The 19,630-nt window shown below is 41.9% G+C and overlaps 1 protein-coding gene across 2 annotated transcripts; it reads right to left on the bottom strand.

Annotated features, from left to right (window-relative positions):
- Positions 1-60: 60 nt before the first annotated feature.
- Positions 61-19,563, bottom strand: COQ6 (coenzyme Q6, monooxygenase). 2 transcript variants are annotated; one of them, XM_027119966.1, is made up of 12 exons: positions 19,376-19,562; positions 8,493-8,627; positions 7,342-7,400; positions 6,931-7,054; positions 4,435-4,565; positions 3,623-3,730; positions 3,297-3,359; positions 2,992-3,099; positions 1,138-1,340; positions 945-1,060; positions 612-778; positions 61-171 (listed from the first exon to the last, which is right to left on the bottom strand). In XM_027119966.1, the coding sequence occupies exons 1-12, from the start codon at positions 19,539-19,541 to the stop codon at positions 142-144; spliced, it is 1,410 nt and encodes a 469-aa protein (XP_026975767.1). In that variant the 5' UTR covers positions 19,542-19,562; the 3' UTR covers positions 61-141. The 2 variants fall into 2 exon arrangements, with proteins under 2 accessions (XP_026975767.1, XP_026975768.1); XM_027119967.1 differs by lacking the exon at positions 2,992-3,099 and having other exon boundaries at positions 19,376-19,563.
- Between the last annotated feature and the right edge of the window lie 67 nt (positions 19,564-19,630).

Here is a 19,630-nt window from a genome sequence, read left to right as displayed (position 1 = left end):
GAAAATTATCACTCATTATTTGAGCTCCACAGGTCCATTAAGCAGAGAAGAAAAAGAGACTGCAGAATTCTAATGTAAATTTATTAAATTAAATCTTGAAAATACGTGGTGGTCTTGGGAAAAGATCCAGAAGAGGAGCATTCATTTGCTTGCAAAGGCCATAATCTGTTCCTGGAGGAAAAAATGAAACAAAGTGAGTGATACTCTGACATTGTAAAGTATGTGGGCAGGTGAAGATAATACTTTAAAATATCTAAAGTGATTAAAGCAAACATTTGGCGAAAGTCCCAGATTCTCCTCCTGAGTCCCTCCAAAGTGTCTTTTAATGCAAGTTTCTCAGGAAAGAAGCTGGCGAAGCAGCAAAAGGAGTTTAAGCATCTTTATCTTTACAAGCCCCTATTCACTATTTTAAGCCCTTATATAAAGGTACTGCTTAGATGTGGGCCCTGGCACCAAAAACCTCGGAAGGGATATTTCTGCTCATAACCACGGGGGAAGGTATTCAGATAAAGATGATAATTTTACAGCCGAGAAAATTAAAGAAACCAAGTCACTGGCGAAGTCATTCCTCAGTGAGCAAGACTCTTGGAGATCTGGGAGAACTCTCTTACTTTGAGCGGAGACACTGCATTTGTAGCCTGCAAGCCCCACGTCCTGAGCAGCACCAGTGGGGCGGCACTGGTAGAATACAGCCGTTTTAGTAGGTCAGTAGCAGCCAGAAGAGCAGTGTTGTGACGCTGTCTGTCTGTTTCATAAGCTGTGAGGTGACTCATGGAGCCTGAAGGGAAAAGGAAAGGTTAAATCCCTAATTCAGTAGTGAAGTTTTCCTTCCTAGCAAACCAGATACATTTATGTCTGCTACATCTAGCTACTGAGGGCCATTTACCTGATCTTCCCGTATTATAGGACCTTGGGATACCTCTCTAAGGTACTTGAATCCTTACCTAAGTCTTTCCCATTGAAGGCTGCAGTCCTGAGGTGATGCAGCAAGCTGGAGATATCCCCAAAGCCCATGTTGGCACCTTGTCCTGCAAGTGGGTGGACTCTGTGGGCTGCATCCCTAAGGATAAAGCAGAGTTCAGGTGTAGCCTCCAGCGCAGAGTGAAAAGGAGTGGCCCTGCTCTGTTATTATCTTACCCAATGAGTGCCAGCCGAGGCCGGACGTACTCAGCAGCATGTCCCAACCCAAGAGGAAACAGTATTCGGCTTTTGGCATCCACCCTGGCTACACTTGGGGGCAGCTGGCGAGCTGAGATCTTAGTGGGCTTCAGAAAGGCGACCGCATACTGCAGCATGGAGCCAGCCGAGTCGATGAAGTCTGTGTGGTTGGCATCACTCCACTGAGTAGCACCAGCCACAAAACAAAGTGAAATTTCATCAGCGACTCCAGCAGGGAATTAAAAATTCAACAAGGCAACCATTTTATAACCACAGCCAAGGGTAGTGGTACCTAACACACCTAAACTGATTTGTGTCACTAAAGTGACAAGTCCCTCAAACAAATGCAAAATGCAACTTCTCATCACTCCCCACAGGCTTTAGGATCAAGCCAGACTGCTCATGAGCTGCCCCTACCTACCTCTGAGCCTCACCTTTCACTAATCCTACCCTCAAAATGCACATGCCAGCCACAAAGTAGCTCACTCTACAACATGCTCTTGCCTCCACACACCCCTCTACTTAGAATGTCCTCCCACTTCTAGTTCACCAGGATAACACCTCAGAGCATGCAGAAGCTGTCACCTCTTTTTGTAAACCTCCCTCCAAACCTTCTGTGTCTTTCTCCTCCATGCTCCCACAGTATCCTATGCATACTCCACCACTGTATCAAAACTGTCATTTCTGTATCTTTCTCCCTCACTTGACTGAGCTTCCTGAAATCAGGGACTATGTCTCATTTGTCCAACTCCAAAGCCTTCTATATAGAAGCACTCATAACTCCTGCTGAATGAATGTACTGCAAAGGCCTATGCCAGGAATATCTACTAAATGACCCATAAAGGGTCACCATTTATCTTGGAAGCCACTTCAGTGCGTTCAGTTCTTTTTATTCTTGTTGTTACTACAGAGCAGGGGCGCTTAAGTTCTTCACTGTAAACCAGTGTGAAGTCATTAGCAAGGCAGTAGAGTTTGGTGGTTAAAAGGATAGGCTCAAGGGCCAGCCTGATTTCAGAACCCAGCTTTGCCGCCAGCTGTATGACCTCAGGCAAGTTACCTATCTCTAAGTGAGCAGGATAATAGTACCTACCTCAATGGTTCACTGAATTAAATACATAAATACATGTTTAAAAAACTCTTCACCTGTACCTGGCACATAGTAAGTGCTGGATAAATGTTATCGATCATTATCATTAGTGAATTCAGATAATGTGACATTTGAACTCCAAAAATATTGGTGTCTGTATTATCTAAAGGCTATGTCTACTCCAGTAATAATTACCATTTGTTGAGTACCCTATAATGTACTAGGTATGTTCCAAGCATTTTACATAAATTCTCTCTTTCTAAGTCTTTAGACTTTTATTACTATTAAACCCTAAGAGGTTGGTGATACTATTTCCATTTTTCAGGAGATTAACAGGTAGAACCAATATTGAACCCATATCTCTCTACAAAGCTTACTCTTAAGCTCACTATGGAAATGTGCTCAGCCCCTCCCCAGAAACACTTCTGATGAATCAGGCTTCAATGGTTCAGGTACTTGGCATCTGTTAAAAATTATCAAAGTATTACAGCTTCAAAAAAAGTTACTTATCCAAGTAACTACCACCCAGGCAGCTGTTTCAGTCAGCATAGCAGCAGCCCTCAACCCTCAGAAGAGCACACTAATTAATTTCTTTGTTGTACATTTTCCTGAGTCCCCTCCTCCACATACTCCACATCAAGCGTTACAGGTTCAAAGGGGCAGCTGGTTGGTTGTTCCTCTTTTCTTACTCAAAACCACCTTTCTGTATCTATCCCAGCAACATATCGTCAGCTGGTGATACTCACAAAGGCAGAGTTAACGGCATCCACAAACTTTTCCTCATCCATGCTGACCAGCTCTGCTGCATGTTCATGGGATGTGGACCAAACCAAGGAACTCAAAGTGTCTGAGAGCTGTGTCAAAAGAACATCAATACCAAGGGCTAAAACCTCTGTTCTTAAGAGCTCTCAAGCACGAAGAAAGACAAGAAGGGGTAACAAAGCTAGCCTGGGCATATTCCCTTGAAACCAGAAAAAGGCTGAGAGAAAATGAAGTTCTAAAAGAGGAAGGCTTGACATGTTTAAGCAGACTAGCCAGAAGGACTTCTTACCGGAAGCAGAGCAATGGGCCCAGAGGGGAGGAATCTCTGCCAAGCTACATTGTTTTCTGTGGCCTACAACGGAAAGGAGAAGAGTTCTTGTAAGAAGTACCCAGTACCAATTATTATTGTTTTTTTTCCTAGGTCATAAGATATCTATATGTATTTTATTTTTTATTTTTTTAACATCTTTATTGGAGTGTAATTGCTTTACAATGGTGTGTTAGTTTCTGCTTTATAACACAGTGACTCAGCTATAGATATACATATATCCCCATATCTCCCCAGTACCAGTTAAACCCGAGCAAGGCCCCCAGATGGTGGGCTCAGGATCTTACCTCCGATAAATGCAGAGTAGCCACAACAGCGGACTGGTCATAGTTCCAGCTAACGTTTTGGATTCCAGCGGCCTGCCGTACGCCTGAGTTGTGGCCATCTGCACCAATCTGCATGGAGACAAGAGCCTGCTGAGTCTTAAAACCTTTTAATTAACGAAACTGTTCCAGAAGTTTGTCTCTGCCTCCTAAAAGTTTTCTCTAGTTCCCACTGGTGGCAAGCCCGTCTGTGGCAGGTAACTCTTTATCATGCCTGCCTCACTCCCAGCCCCAAGAGGGGTAGCCCTACATATGCGATCCCAGCTTCAATTAACAGACCAAAGCTGGACATCTGATCCAAGAGGTGCCAGCCGTAGGTTAAACTGAGCCAAAGTCTCTTGATATTTGAACTAGAAAGCAATAAGGCAGGCGCTAGAGTTGAAGAATCCTGAAGTAAGGTTGGGAACGGCTGCCATGGAAAAGGGGAAGCTGATGAGCAGAAAGAGAAAAAAATGGGAGATGCAAGGAGATGAACGACTACAGGACTCCTGAGAGGGAAGGAACAGCCTCAATTTCTGACCCTCTGATTCCTGTCCCTGTAAGGCCAGCTATCCTTTATTTCAAGACCTATGATGGTCCAAGAGATTGCGTCCTGTACAGGATTTACAACAGAACCATCTTAACTGGAGCTGGTTTGAGTGGGTATGGGTCCTTATAACCAAAAGTTTTGCCTAAAATTAACTTTTAACTATAGCTTAGATCTAAAACTAGAGACCCTAGAATCTAACAAGATGTGGATATGCGAGACCCCTGGCAAAATAAGAATCTTCAACTACCAACAATTTGGTCTGGAGGATGCTGCCATCACCTAGGGTAATATGAACCCAAGGGCTGGAGTCTGCCATAGAAAATGGATAAGGCCAGGTATAGCTGACTGCTTTGCTCTTGTAGAGAACGGTCACTCGGTCTAGGGAGGTCAAAAGAGAAAAAACAAAACATTAGACAGTTGGCCCACAGGCTGAGGAAAAAACTAAAGCAAAGTCCCAAGACAGCTTATCTTTATCTTATCATTTACTCCTAAACAAGAAGAGTAAAGATCTCAAAAATAACTCATGTGATCTATGCTATGGTCTAAGAGCTAATAAATGACAGAGGCCACAGGGATGAATCAGTGTGAGGAAAACAAGGACAAAAAAAAGTAAGCTCTCACTGAACTGTCACCTGCATGAGGCACTCTTCCCATCTTCATGATCCTGCTCCAGTTTCACTCTATGCCTACAAGAATCCACATGTGTTTTCAAAGCAAATAGGGTGGGGAATACCACAGACTCAAACAAGTTCTAGATTTCATAAGATTTTTCTTCCCACTGGAAGTCATTTTACTTTTCTGATCATAAGAAGTACATGCTTACTACTTTTACTTTGTGTAAAAGTCTGAACCACAAAGAAAGGTTTAAAAAGGGGGGAAAAAAATCACCTTTAATCATACCACTCAGAGACAGCTAGTTAAAGCTTTGTTGTATAGCTTTCCAAACAATTTCCTATGTGTGTATATGCACACACACCCCACACACATACTCACACACACAAGTGGGATCATATGACACACACTTTTTTTCACCAATATATTATGGGACATGTTTCTAAGTGACTATTAGATCTAAATTATCTTTAGGACCTCCCTGGTGGCGCAGTGGTTAAGAATCCGCCTGCCAATGCAGGGGACATGGGTTCAATCCCTGGTCCGGGAAGATCCCACATGCCGCGGAGCAGCTAAGTCGGTGCACCACAACTACTGAGCCTGCACTCTAGAGCCCACACGCCACAACTACTGAAGCCTGTGCACCTAGAACCCGTGCTCCGCAACAAGAGAAGCCACCGCAATGAGAAGTCCATGGACTGCAATGAACAGTAGCTCCTGCTCGCTGCAACCAGAGAAAGCCCGTGCACAGCAACGAAGACCCAACACAGCCAAAAAAAATTTTAAAAACAAATAAATAAAAAGAAAGACAATCTAGTTTTAAAATGAGCAAAAGATTTTAAACAGACACTTCTCCAAAGAAGATATACAAATAGGGACTTCCCTCGTGGTCCAGTGTTTAAGAATCCACCTTCCAATGCAGGGGACGCAGGTTCGATCTCTGGTCGGGGAACTAAGATCCCACAAGCCATGGGGCAACTAAGCCCACACACCACAACTAGAGAGAAGCCTGAGCACCGCAACGAAAGATCCCACATGCCACAACTAAGACCCGATACAGCCAAAAAAAAAACACAGATATACAAATAGCCAACAAGTACATGAAAAGACACTCAACATTATTAGTCATCAGGTAAATACAATCAAAACTACGAGATGGGACTTCCCTGGCAGTATAGTGGTTAAGATTCTGTGCTCCCAATGCAGGGGGCACAGGTTCACTCCCTGGTCGGGGAACTGAGATCCCGCGTGCTGTGTGGTGTGGCCAAACAAAATAAACAAAAAAACTACAGTGAAATACCACCTCAGTTACCAGGACGGCTATTAAAAAAAAAAGGTTGAGGGGAATAAAGTGTTGGTGGAGAAATTGGAACCCTTATATATTGTTGGTGGGAAAGGGACATGGTAGAGCCTCTTTAAAGTTTGGCAGTTTATGAAAATGTTAAACATAGAATTATTACATGACCCAGCAATTCTACTCCTAAGTATCCACCCAGCAGAAATGAAACATGTCCACACAAAACCTTGTCCATAAATATTCATAGCTTTATTCACAATCATCAAAAAGTGGAAACAACCCAAAATGTCCACACAATGAAATACTACTGGGCAGTAAAAAAGACTGGAGTACTGATACATACTACAACATGAATGAGTCTCAAAAATGCATTTAGTGAGAGAAGTCAGACATTAAAAAATACATATTGTATCATTCTATCTACATGAAATGTCCAGAATAGGCAAATCTCAAAAAACAGAAAGTAGATTAGTGGTGCCAGGGGCTAGGAGTGGGAATGGGGAATGACTGTAAACAGGTACAAGGTTTACTTCTGAGTAATAGGAATGTTCTATAATCATATTGTGGTGATGGTGGCACAACTCTATAAATAGATTGAAAAATCACTGAATTGTACACTTAAAATCAGTGAATTATTGGTATGTAAGTTATACCTGAATAAAGCTGTTTAAAAAAAAAAGAGAAAGAGAAAGAACATCCCTGAGATAACTGTTAGAGGGCTTCTTTATGGTGGACATCAGTATCTGTAGAAGGGATCCTTCCAGTAAGTCCCAGAATAACTCTTAGTTCATCTTCCAGAAAGTGAGTGGAAGATGGAAGAGATAGATACCTCACCTGACACAGCCTCCAGCTGCTTAGTGAGAGCATGCATGATGACATTGTTCTCCACTATACAGCCCATGTCATCTAGATTATCCTTATCGAACATTATCAGAGCTTCTGAGCAGGCATCCCACACCTGAAAACACAAAGGGAAAGTTGTATTACAACCCAAGGAAAAGGAAATATTACTCCAGTCAAACTGAGCATTGATTGAAGCAGGAAAACCACAGTTTGTCAGTCCCTCTGGCGGGAAGTATAAGGTGGGAAGAAAATTCTCTCATGAATGCTTCCCTCCTACTTCCTTTGACTGAGTGTAAACTCTGTCTGAATTCCTCCCACATTTACAGAAAACCTGGAGAATGTGAACTCCAATATCTTAACTCAAGATAAACCAAGATAAGCCAAAGGTGATAAAGGAGGCACCTGCATTCGACGAAAGGCTCTGTATCTCATGTTGCAGATGTGGTCCCAGGCACCAAAACCTACAAAAGAAAGGAGTTATATATAGACCAAAGCAACCTGATGGGACTGGCATCCCTCCTGGGTTCCCCTTTCTCTCTCCTTCCTGTTAAGTAAGAGGTTGTTTTCAGTGTTCTCCAATAATAGGGAAATACTCTGCACTTCTATCCTGTTTGATGCTAGGAGCTAAGCTACTCTGTTCCCCAGTTCAGAATATACAGCATGAAAAAGACCCAGCTTTCATGATCAAAGGTCAAATCACATTAAAGTGGGGGAAATAATAAAGTGGGGGAAATAAACCAAATCCGTATTTTCTTTTCCTTCATCATCCTATTGAGGATACAAACTCCCTGGATAAAGACTATTTTTTGCTTAATTCCAGAGCACTAAACCGATTCATTCATTGAGGAAATATTTATTGAGCACTTACTATGTGCCAGATACACTTCTAGGTACTGAGCATAAAGCGGGAAACCAAACAGACAAATCTCTGCCCTTCAGCAGCTGACATTCTAGTTGGAGAGATAGACAATTAAAAAAAAATTCATAATAAAATGTCAGGTAGTGTTATAAAGAAAAATAAAGCAGTATAAGGAGCTAGAGAGTCATGCAAGAGTTTAATTTTAGATGGGGTGTTTCTAGATAGGATGGCTTGAGGGAGTAACATTAGACAAAGACCTTAAGATAATTTGCTAACTGGTTCCAGGTGTACACATCCACCTACACCCTACGAGCACTTAGCATTCAGGCTCCCCAGCCCCCTATAGGGCTGACTCTGGAAATGAAGAGTATGCTGTTACTAGAAGCGAATGATCGTAATTAGTTCATATAGTTTCAATTCCACCAATTCATAATGACCCAACATCACAAATGATGTCTACATGGAGCCACACGTCCCAGAGGTGTCTTCCTCAGACTGCGAGTTGACACACGAACAATTCCAGGGGTCCTCATCTTCGACTATGTACTAGACTTACCAACCCCACCCTCCTCTTCCCACCCATCTCAGTGAGTTCCCTCCTCGCCAGATGCTCTGCTGACTCTGCTCTATGGGACACACTGGAAAGTCAAGAGAGACAGGAGATTGGTTCTACGACAGAGGATCTTCTACTCACTACTGAGAAGGGTTGCGGAGCCAGGGGAAATGGAGCTGACCCTGTTGCTGTAAGTTTCTGGCAATTTCCCCAGTACTTTCTTTGGACCTGCTTCTAGCAACAGGATTTTCTTGTCACAAAAGTGAATATCATATCCTAAAAAAAAAAAAGAACAAAATGTTATATCATTTTAGGAAAATCAGAATTTATTCTCTTTCTCATTTCCAAGAGAAGCAACATATTAACTAATCCCTTAGCCCTCAGGATACAAATTTCTTACACACATAAAAAGGAAAACATCATGTGGAGTACTAAGCAATAACGCATACTACCATTTCAGTCATGCAAAGCACCCTGCCCATGGTGGTAAGGCCTCTCTAGACAGTCTAACACCTGCCATGTGCAAAGACACAAATAATGGCAAAACCCATAGCAAGTGAATAGACTGTCCTAGAAAGGAAAAATGAAGAAAGGAAGGCTGTAGTATTTAGACACCAGATATTTACAATCTACAAAGTATTAAGTCACTAAAAATTACAAATCCTGTTCAACAGAAAAATGGGGTTAATAAACAAAATTCATTGTGGCCTCAAGATTAAGTCAAAGATAAAGAGCTTGTGAAAGAAAAGGGGGCCAAAAAATAACATCAACTGTGCCTAAAAATCTGGTCCTAAAACATCTGTATAGTGAAGTAAAAAGAGGACTTGGAGACTCTGTTACTGGGTCACTGCAGCACAAACACAAGTCCTTCCACAGTGTCTCAGAGAACAGTGCAGGGAAAAGATAAGCAGTGAGTTGCATGTGACAGAATTTACCAGAGAAGAAACACTGCAGGTTTTACTTAGTAACGATGAGAGAAACCCCAAAGACCCTGACCCCTCTTTTTATTTTGGAATCTAAATGAGAAGAAAGGCACTATTATTACATACAACAAAGAAAGTGTGAAAATCAAGGCTGGCTCCAGTCAAAAAGGAGTGAACTGCGCTGAACCCACCAGGTCAGCATGGCGTTCCCTGTCGTGCGGCAGCACCGTGCCTGCAGACAGGACTACTTTCTGGTCCATCACATCTCTAGGCTTTGATCTAACAGAAGCCACTGCAACCGAATGCTGCCTGCCACCAGCTCCCTACGGCTCCTACTCCCTGAAGCCTCACCTCCCCAGCAGTCCTCTTAGTACCACACCCGCACACCTCCACCCCCAGGATAGGTCAGTTGCTTGCTCCTCTAGGGTAGCTTTCATTTCATTCTTCCTTCTGTTAGTTATTTACAAATCTTTTTCCTTTGCTAGATTCTAAATTCCTTGGAGGCCAGGAATCATTTCTTTTCCTATCGCTGTACGTCCCCAGCAGCAAACTGCTGTTATCTCCTCAATCCATAAAATAGATAATGTCTTAACAGACATTTTTGTTAAATGAGAAACCAGGAAATATATAAGAAAACAGTTAGATTTCCATCCTATATTTGCCCTGGTGAGTAGAAGTAGAAAAATTATAAAAATATCTATTTTAGGCTATAATACCATTACAGTTAAAAGCACAAACATATATATGACTTAGCTATTGAATTAAATGAAATTATAAATTGTAGGTGACTATCTAAATTTTAACCTTGAAATCACTTCACTCTATATAGAATCCAAGTTAATTTTGATTTATCAAATAACAACCTAGAACCATAAATTAATAACCTGTCACTCTTTTATGAATAACAGTAGGTTATTATATTAATAATGTTTACTTTTTTCCTGTATATCTATAAGCAAAGTTCCATAGAATCACTATTATCATTATCATCATCACTGCTAATGTTTATTAACACTTATATGCCAGGTACAATTATATGTGATTTACTGTAGTATCATCTGATATAATCCATACCACAATTTTATGAAGAAAGAAAAGCTATTTTGCTCTAATTTTAGAGATGAGAAAAACCAATGTACAGAAATTGTGAGTAACTTATATAATTCCACCCAAATAGAACCTATTGGAGACAAGACTAAGGATTCAAATACATGTAATCTTATATGGACACTTGTTTCTTCACCATTTAACTTCCTTTAAAGGAAAGTTCCTTCTTATTTAAGAAAATCAGAAAAACAATCAGGAGGGAGATTGGTTCAAGATGGCGGAGTAGAAGGACGTGCTCTCACTCCCTCTTGTAAGAACAACAGAATCACAACTAACTGCTGAACAGTCATTGACAGGAAGACACTGGAACTCACCAAAAAAGATACCCCATATCCAAAGACAAAGGAGAAGCCACAATGAGATGGTAGGAGGGGTGCAATCACAATAAAATCAAATCCCGTAACTGCTGGGTGGGTGACTCACAAACTGGAGAACACTTATACCACAAGTCCACCCACTGGAGTGAAGGGTCTGAGCCCCATGTCAGGCTTCCCAACCTGGGGGTCCGGAAATGGGAGGAGGAATTCCTAGAGAATCAGACTTTGAAGGCTAGCGGGATTTGACTGCAGGACTTCGACAGGACTGGAGGAAACAGAGACTCCACTCTTGGAGGGCACACACAAAGTAGTGTGCGCATCGGGACCAAGGGGAAGGAGCAGTGACCCCATAGGTAGGTCTGGAGACTGAACCAGACCTACCTGCTAGTGTTGGAAGGTCTCCTGCAGAGGCGGGGGGTGGCTGTGTCTCACTGTGAGGACAAGGACACTGGCAGCAGAAGTTCTGGGAAGTACTCCTTGGCGTGAACCCTCCCAGAGTCCGCCATTAGCCCCACCAAAGAGCCCAGGTAGGCTCCAGTGTTGGGTCACCTCAGGCCAAACAACCAGCAGGGAGGGAACCCAGCCGCACCCATCAGCAGACAAGCAGATTAAAGTTTTACTGAGCTCTGCCCACCAAAGCAACAGCCAGCTCTACCCACCACCAGTCCCTCCCATCAAGAAACTTGCACAAGCCTCTTAGACAGCCTCATCCACCAGAAGGCACAGAGCAGAAGCAAGAAGAACTACAACCCTGCAGCCTGTGGAACAAAAACCACATTCACAGAAAGACAGACAAGATGAAAAGGCAGAGGGCTATGTACCAGATGAAGGAACAAGATAAAACCCCAGAAAAACAACTAAATGAAGTGGAGATAGGCAAGCTTCCAGAAAAAGAATTCAGAATAATGATAGTGAAGATGATCCAGGACCTCGGAAAAAGAATGGAGGCAAAGGTCGAAAAGATGCAAGAAATGTTTAACAAAGACCTAGAAGAATTAAAGAACAAACAAACAGAGATGAACAATACAATAACTGAAATGAAAACTACACTAGAAGGAATCAATAGCAGAATAACTGAGGCAGAAGAACCTGGAAGACAAAATGGTGGAATTCACTTCTGCCGAACAGAATAAAGAAAAAAGAATGAAAAGAAATGCAGACAGCCTAAGAGACCTCTGGGACAATATTAAATGCAGCAACATTCGCATTATAGGGGTCCCAGAAGGAGAAGAGAGAGAGAAAGGACCTGAGAAAATATTTGAAGAGATTATAGTCGAAAACTTCCCTAACATGGGAAAGGAAGGAGCCACCCAAGTCTAGGAAGTGCAGAGTCCCATACAGGATAAACCCAAGGAGAAACACGCCAAGTCACATAGTAATCAAACTGACAAAAATTAAAGACAAAGAAAAATTATTGAAAGCAGCAATGGAAAAACAACAAATAACATACAAGGGAACTCCCGTAAGGTTAACAGCTGATTTTTCAGCAGAAACTCTACAAGCCAGAAGGGAGTGGCATGATATACTTAAAGTGATGAAAGGGAAGAAACTACAACCAAGATTACTCTACCCCACAAGGATCTCATTCAGATTTGAGGGAGAAATCAAAAGCTTTACAGACAAGCAAAAGCTTTACAGACAAGCAAAAGCTAAGAGAATTCAGCACCACCAAACCAACAAATGCTAAAGGAACTTCTCTAAGTGGGAAACACAAGAGAAGAAAAGGACCTACAGAAACAAACCCAAAACAATAAAGAAAATGATAATAGGAACATATATATCAATAATTACCTTAAACATGAATGAATTAAATGCTCCAACCAAAAAGACACAGGCTTGCTGAATGCATACAAAAACAAGACCCATAAATATGCTGTCTACAAGAGACCCACTTCAGACCTAGGGACACATTCAGACTGAAAGTGAGGGGATGGAGAAAGATCTTCCATGCAAATGGAAATCAAAAGAAAGCTGGAGGGGGCTTCCCTGGTGGCGCAGTGGTTGAGAGTCTACCTGCCGATGCAGGGGACACGGGTTCGTGCCCCGGTTTGGGAAGATCCCACATGCCGCGGAGCAGCTAGGCCCATGAGCTTTGGCCACCGAGCCTGCACGTCCGGAGCCTGTGCTCCGCAATGGGAGAGGCCACAACAGTGAGAGGTCCGCGTACCGCAAAAAAAAAAACAAAAAAAACCCCACATGCACCCCAGTGTTCATTGCTGCACTATTTACAATACCCAGGTCATGGAAGCAACCTAAATGCCCATCAACTGATGAATAAAGAAGATGTGGTATATATATACAATGGAATATTACTCAGCCATAGAAAGGAACGAAATTGGGTCATTTGTAGAGATGTGGATGAATCTAGAGACTGTCATACAGAGTGAAGTAAGTCAGAAAGAGAAAAACAAATATCGTATATTAACGCATATATGTGAAACCTAGAAGAATGATACAGATGAACCGGTTTGCAGGGCAGAAATTGAGACACAGATGTAGAGAACAAACCTATGGACACCAAGGGGGGAAGCAGCGGTGGGTGGGGGTGGGGGTGTGATGAACTGGGAGATTGGAATTGACCTGTATACACTAATGTGTATAAAATGGATGACTCATAAGAACCTGCTGTATAAAAAAATAAATAAAATAAAATTAAAAAAAAAAAGAATAAAAACAAACAAACAAAACAATCAGGAGAAAATCTGGTGAGAGAATATTCAGAAGAGACAACAACTAAAAAGAAAAGTTTCTGAAATGGAAGTAAGTTTAGTCTGTTCTAGAAATATGCTGTCCACTAAAAATAATAGAATATGCAAATAATAAAAATAATGTGACATGTAATTTTAAATTTTCTAGAAGACACATTTAAAAAGTAAAAATAAAGTGGTTAATTACATTAGTTAATTTTGCTTTAGTTTATCTAATATATCCAAAATTATAGCATTATGAATATTAACAATGACAAAATTGAGATATTTTACATTAATTTTTATACTGCCTTTGAAATGTGGTATGTATTTTACACTTACAGAACAAATGCATTTAGATTAGAATATGGTAAATATGGTATCATATTTTAAGTGATCGGTAGTCATGTGTGACTGGTAGCTACCATAATGGACAATGCAGCTCTAGAGACTGAAGGGTGACCTACGGTGCCTAACGGTGACTACGGAAGAGAATGGATCAAGGTGAATTTGGAGAGAGAGATAATATACAGATCAAATAGTGCCTTCTAGACACTGGCAGGAAATTTGGACCATATCCCAACTACAGTAGGAGTCACTGGAGGGTTTTCAGCAGATTGAGATGATGTGATCACTGCCTGTTCTAGTCCAGCTGGGCTGTTATATCAAAACACCACAGAAAAAAAAAAAGAAAATCAGAAACTCTGGATATTAATCCCAGCTTTCACTGTTTCTAGCTTTATGACATAGTACAGTCAGCTCATCACTTACAAATGCATGTATAACATTATATATATTATAAATTTCCTTTAGTCAAAAAAAATTAGGGACTTCCCTGGTGGCTCAGTAGTTAAGAATCCACCTGTTAATGCAGGGGACACAGGTTCAAGCCCTGGTCCAGGAAGATCCCACATGCCACAGAGCCACAACTACTGAAGCCCATGTGCTCTAGGGCCTGTGCTTTGCAACAAGAGAAGCCACTGCAAGGAGAAGTACGTGCACCTCAAAGAAGAGTAGTCCCCGCTCGCCACAACTAGAGAAAGCCCACGTGCAGCAACGAAGACCCAACACAGCCAAAAATAAATAAATAAAATAAATTAAAAAATTAGATTTCCAAGCACATAAAATATAGCCCGGTCCAATATTTTATTTCATTTTTCAATATTTTATTTTTTAGCTATTTAATATAACATTTTAGGGGTTTCCTAGTCGTGCAGTGATTAAGAATCCGCCTGCCAATGCAGGGGACACGGTTTCAACCCCTGGTCCGGGAAGATCCCACATGCTGCAGAGCACCTAAGCCCGTTCGCCACAACTACTGAGCCTGTGCTCTAGAGCCCATGAGCCACAACTACTGAGCCCGCGTGCCACAACTACTGAAGCCCGCATGCCTAGAGTCTGTGCTTCACAACAAGAGAAGCCACCCCAATGAGAAGCCCGCGCACCGCAATGACGAGTATCCCCTGCTCGCCGCAACTAGAGAAAGCCCACACGCAGCAATGAAGACCCAACATGGGCAAAAATAAATAAATAAACATTTTAAAAATTTATAAAAAAATAATATAACATTTTAGGAAACTAGCTTGGAGAAAAAATATTAGAGAATATCACTTACAAATAACAATGTGAGATGGAAATATAGGTATTTCAAGGATAAAACATAAACTAATGTGAGTTTGAAGAAGAAAAGAATCAAGGAAAACATAAAAACTGACCTATATGGAAATATGAAGAGCCAGCTGGAAATTTTTCACTTTTAAAGCAGCTGTCTAAAACTAAGTGGATGTTGAATTATAAAGGTTGATCAGCATATAAACTATTGACAAAGAATATTCTTTGGGATTCATGCCATGATGATCAAGGGGAGACAGTAGCATGCACTAAATCCCAAGCAGGTAGTTTACTTGACTCCACAGGCACCTGCTCAAGGACAGAGTCTCCTCACAGTGTTCAGCTCCATCTATTTTATAGGAAAAAAGCAGAGGCTTGCTCACTGAATAAATTGAATGAAAGATTTCCAAACCTGACGCGCAGGCCCAGCGGCCGTGGCTCACGGGCCCAGCCGCTCTGCGGCATGTGGGATCTTCCTGTACATGTCCCCTGCATCGGCAGGCAGACTCTCACCCACTGCACCACCAGGGAAGCCCATTCTCTGAGCTTTTGAGTGTGAATGTTTCTTTTGTAAACCTACGCTTGGTAGTTTTGACTGACTTACAGTCAGTGATTCTTACATCCTGGTGTACTCGGCCCATGACCTTTTTCTTTTGTAAACTTATACAGAGCATTCTGTATTGTCAGTATCTGTTTAAAGTCAGCCCTGACTTTAAGAATTTATACTTTTGGGACTTCCCTGGTGGCACAGTGGTTACGAATCTGCCTGCCAATGCAGGGGACGCGGGTTCGATCCCTGATCCTCCCACATGCTGCGGAGGAACTAAGTCCGTGCACCACAACTACTGAGCCCGCGTGCTGCAACTACTGAAGCCCACGCAGCTAGAGCCTGCGCTCTGCAACAAGAGAAGCCACCACAATGAGAAGCCCGCGCACCACAATGAAGAGTAGCCCCCGCTCGCCACAACTAGAGAAAGCCCGTGTGCAGCAACGAAGACCCAACGCAGCCAAAAATAAATAAATTAAAAGAAAAATTTACACTTCTAAGGAAAAGACAGAAAAATAAACAATTACAATACAGAATTTTTCAAGTTTATAAAAGAATTGCTGCTTTCCCTCCTTGAAATGTGGATAAATGGGGATGAGAAAAAGAACAATATAGGAAGGAAAAAAAGTTATGCAAAGAACATAGCAAAACACCAAATTTTAACAAAAATTTAGTAAAACTAAAAAAATTTTTCAGATACATATCATACAAAATTGTATAAAAAGTTAGGAGGTGAAGTCACTACAAGACAATTAAGCCTTCCCAGTGTTTTTCATTCTCAAAGTGTGGTCTTCAGATTTCCTGCATCCATCTCTGGAGATTATTTGTTAAAAATACAGGCTCCTGGGCCCCACCTGGACAAACTGAGTCAGAGCCACTGAAAGTGGAACCTGGAATCCTCATTTTAAAAATATGCTCCACAGACTGGTAACAACGATTGCCTATGAGGAGAATTGGATGGCTAACAATTAGAAATGGAAGTCTTACTATACATTCTTTATACTATATATCCTATGCACTTTTGTATTTCAAAATTCCTATGTGTTATGTCCCTGTCTTAGTTACTCAAAGCCTAAAACCAAAACCAAACCAAAAAACCCAGATGATTCTTAAACATGCTCAAGCTTGAGAAGCACCATTATAGTCCATTTACCAATAGGTAAAACCAAAATGGCTGTCAGGCAGCAAGGGTATATATGTCAGAAAGTCTTGTCAGTCTCAAAAAGGATTTGTATTTCCTAATTACCAACTTTTGAGAGCAAGTTACTTAACCTTTCTGAGCTTTAACTTTCTTACCTGCACAATCTAAAATCAAGAGTATTATGACAATTAAATAAAATATAGGGAATTCCCTGGCAGTCCAGTGGTTAGGACTCGGCACTCTCACTGCTGGGCCCAGGTTCAATCCCTGGTCAGGATCTAAGATCCTGAAAGCCACTTGGCACAGAAAACAAAAAAAGTATATATATATATATATATATATATACACACACACACACACATACATATATATGTATGTATATATATGCAAAATACTTTAAAAGATGCCTATCTATAGCAAGTGCTCAATAACTGATAACTATGTTTTACAAAATTACTTTGAGACTCAAGCCCATTAGCTCATACAAAGCACTGCTTCCCACCAGTTTCCTAGAAAAGGAACTTTCTAGGGAAGATGTGACTAACACCCCAGAACTGAAATCAGAAAAGACTTTCTCACTGTTAGTGACCTTTAATTTGTGAAGCCAGAAAACTCAAATCCAATTTTTGAAAGTCACCGTACAGTTGTTAAAAGCAAAAGAATTTGGTTGCCTGGGTTCAAATTCTGACTCTGCCTAGTGTGAGACTCTGGTCCTTACTTAACCTCGTTTCTTCATATAAAAGATGAAGCTATCTACCCCACAAGGCAGTGGAGCAGCCTAAACTACACATGTAAAAGCAAAGTCCTTACCTTAACTTGCATACAATGTTTAACTCAAAGTGGATCATAGCCTTAAATGTAAGAGCTAAACGTATAAAACTCTTAGAATAAAACACAGGAGCGAAACTTTGTGACTTTGGGTTAGATAATGATTTCTTAGATATGACACCATAGCACAAGTGGTAAGAGACTGATAACCTGGACTTCACCAAAATTAAAAACTTCTGTGCTTCAAAGGACACCGTCAAGAAAGTGAAAAAACAACCCACAAAATGGGAGAATATATTTGCAAATCATTTATCTGATAAGGGGCTTGTACCCAGAATACATAAAAAACTCTTACAACTCAATAATAAAAAGACAAATAGCCCAGTTTAAAAATGGGCAAAGGTTCTGAATATACATTTCTCCAAAGACATACAAATGACCAATAAACATATGAAAGAATATTCAACATCATTAGTCATTAGGGAAATGCAAATCAAAACCAGAAGATATCACCTCACACTCACTAGCATAACCAGTAAGAAAAACTGGTAACAGTGCTGTCCAGGACGTGGAGAAATTAGACCCCTCGGGACTTCCCTGGTGGTGCAGTGGTTAAGAATCCGCTTGCCAATGCAGGGGACACGGTTTCGAGCTCCGGTCTGGGAAGATCCCACATGCTGAGGAGCAACTAAGCCTGTGTGCCACAACTACTGAGCCTGCGCTCTACAGCCTGCGAGCCACAACTACTGAGGCCTGCGCACCTAGAGTCCGTGCTCCGCAACAAGAGAAGCCACCTCAATGAGAAGCTCGCACACCGCAATGAGAAGCCCGCGCACCACAACGAAGAGTAGCCCCTGCTCACCGCAACTAGAGAAAGCCCGCGTGCAGCAACAGACCCAACGCAGCCAAAAATAAATAAATGAATGAATGATGAAAAAAAATTAAGAAATGCCTTTCTTTCTAAAAAAAAGAAAGAAAGAAATTAGACCCCTCATTTATTGCTGGTGGGAATGTAAAATAGTGCAGCCACTCTGGAACACAGGCAGTTCTTCAAAATGTTAAACACAGAGTTTACCATATGACCCTGCAAATCCACTCCTAGGAATATATCCAAGATAACCAAAAATATATGCTTACACAAAAGCTTGTACAGAAAATGATAGTAGCATTATTTGTTATAGCCCCAAAGTGAAAACGACTCAAACGTCCATCACCTGATGAATTGATAAACAAAATGTGCTATATCCACACAAAATATTACTTAGCCATAAAAAGGAACGAAGTACTGGCACATGCTACAACCTGGATGAACTCTGAAAACATTAAGCAGATTCCATGTCTATGGAAATGTCCAGAAAAAGCCAAGCTATAGAGATAGAAAGTACATGAGTGGTTGCCAGGAGCTGAGGAGATTGGGGGGACATGGGCAGTGATTACTAATGGGTTTGGGTTCCTTTTGGGGGTGATAAAAATGTTCTAAAATTTATTGTGGCAATGGCTGCACAACTCTGTGACTACGCTAAAAATCATTAAATTCTATGCTTTAAATAGGTGAACTTTATGGTATGCAAATTATATCTCAATGAAGCTGCTTAAAAAACAACATCAACAAAAAACTGCCTAGCCTAGCTCAATAGACAATGCCTGATTACTTCCAACTGTGTCCAGAACTAAATAACCCTGGACGGGTCTGTTTCCCCACGCTTTGGAAGGACTCCTAAGGAGTCCCTCCCGCTTTTGACCCTTCGGAATCCTGAAGGAACAAACGTTTGCCCCCGGGGTTCTGGGGTTCCTCTGGGCAGGGAATGGACCACAAGATCTACAACGCTTAGACCTTGGGCAAACAGTGCCAGGGCTCACACGGTCCTCATCGTTCCTCTACGGCCCCGCTCCCCGCCGCTATCGGCCTGGAGATGCGCTTACCCAAGGCACAAGCCATAGCGGCGCCCACCAGGCCTCCCCCGGACACCACCACATCGTACACGGTGTCTGACGAGGCGCCGGCCCACCTCCGGCAGGAGACCAGCGGGCCCCTCCGGGCAGCGGCAGGAGCAGTCCCCCACCGGATCCTAGCCAGCCGGGCCGCCATAGTCCTGCCCTGCACCGTAATTGGCGTCCCGCTGGGCTCGCCGGGGGTTAGCACTTCCGGAGCAGAGCTCTCCAGTCACAGGCCGCTTG

The sequence above is a fragment of the Aethalodelphis obliquidens genome, unplaced genomic scaffold (assembly GCF_003676395.1).
Source record: "Aethalodelphis obliquidens isolate GAN/ISIS:26980383/991018 unplaced genomic scaffold, ASM367639v1 scaffold21, whole genome shotgun sequence".
Taxonomy (NCBI): Eukaryota; Metazoa; Chordata; class Mammalia; order Artiodactyla; family Delphinidae; genus Aethalodelphis; species Aethalodelphis obliquidens.
The sequence above is the reverse complement of the archived record's forward strand: the minus strand, read 5'-3'. Positions and strand labels throughout refer to the sequence as shown.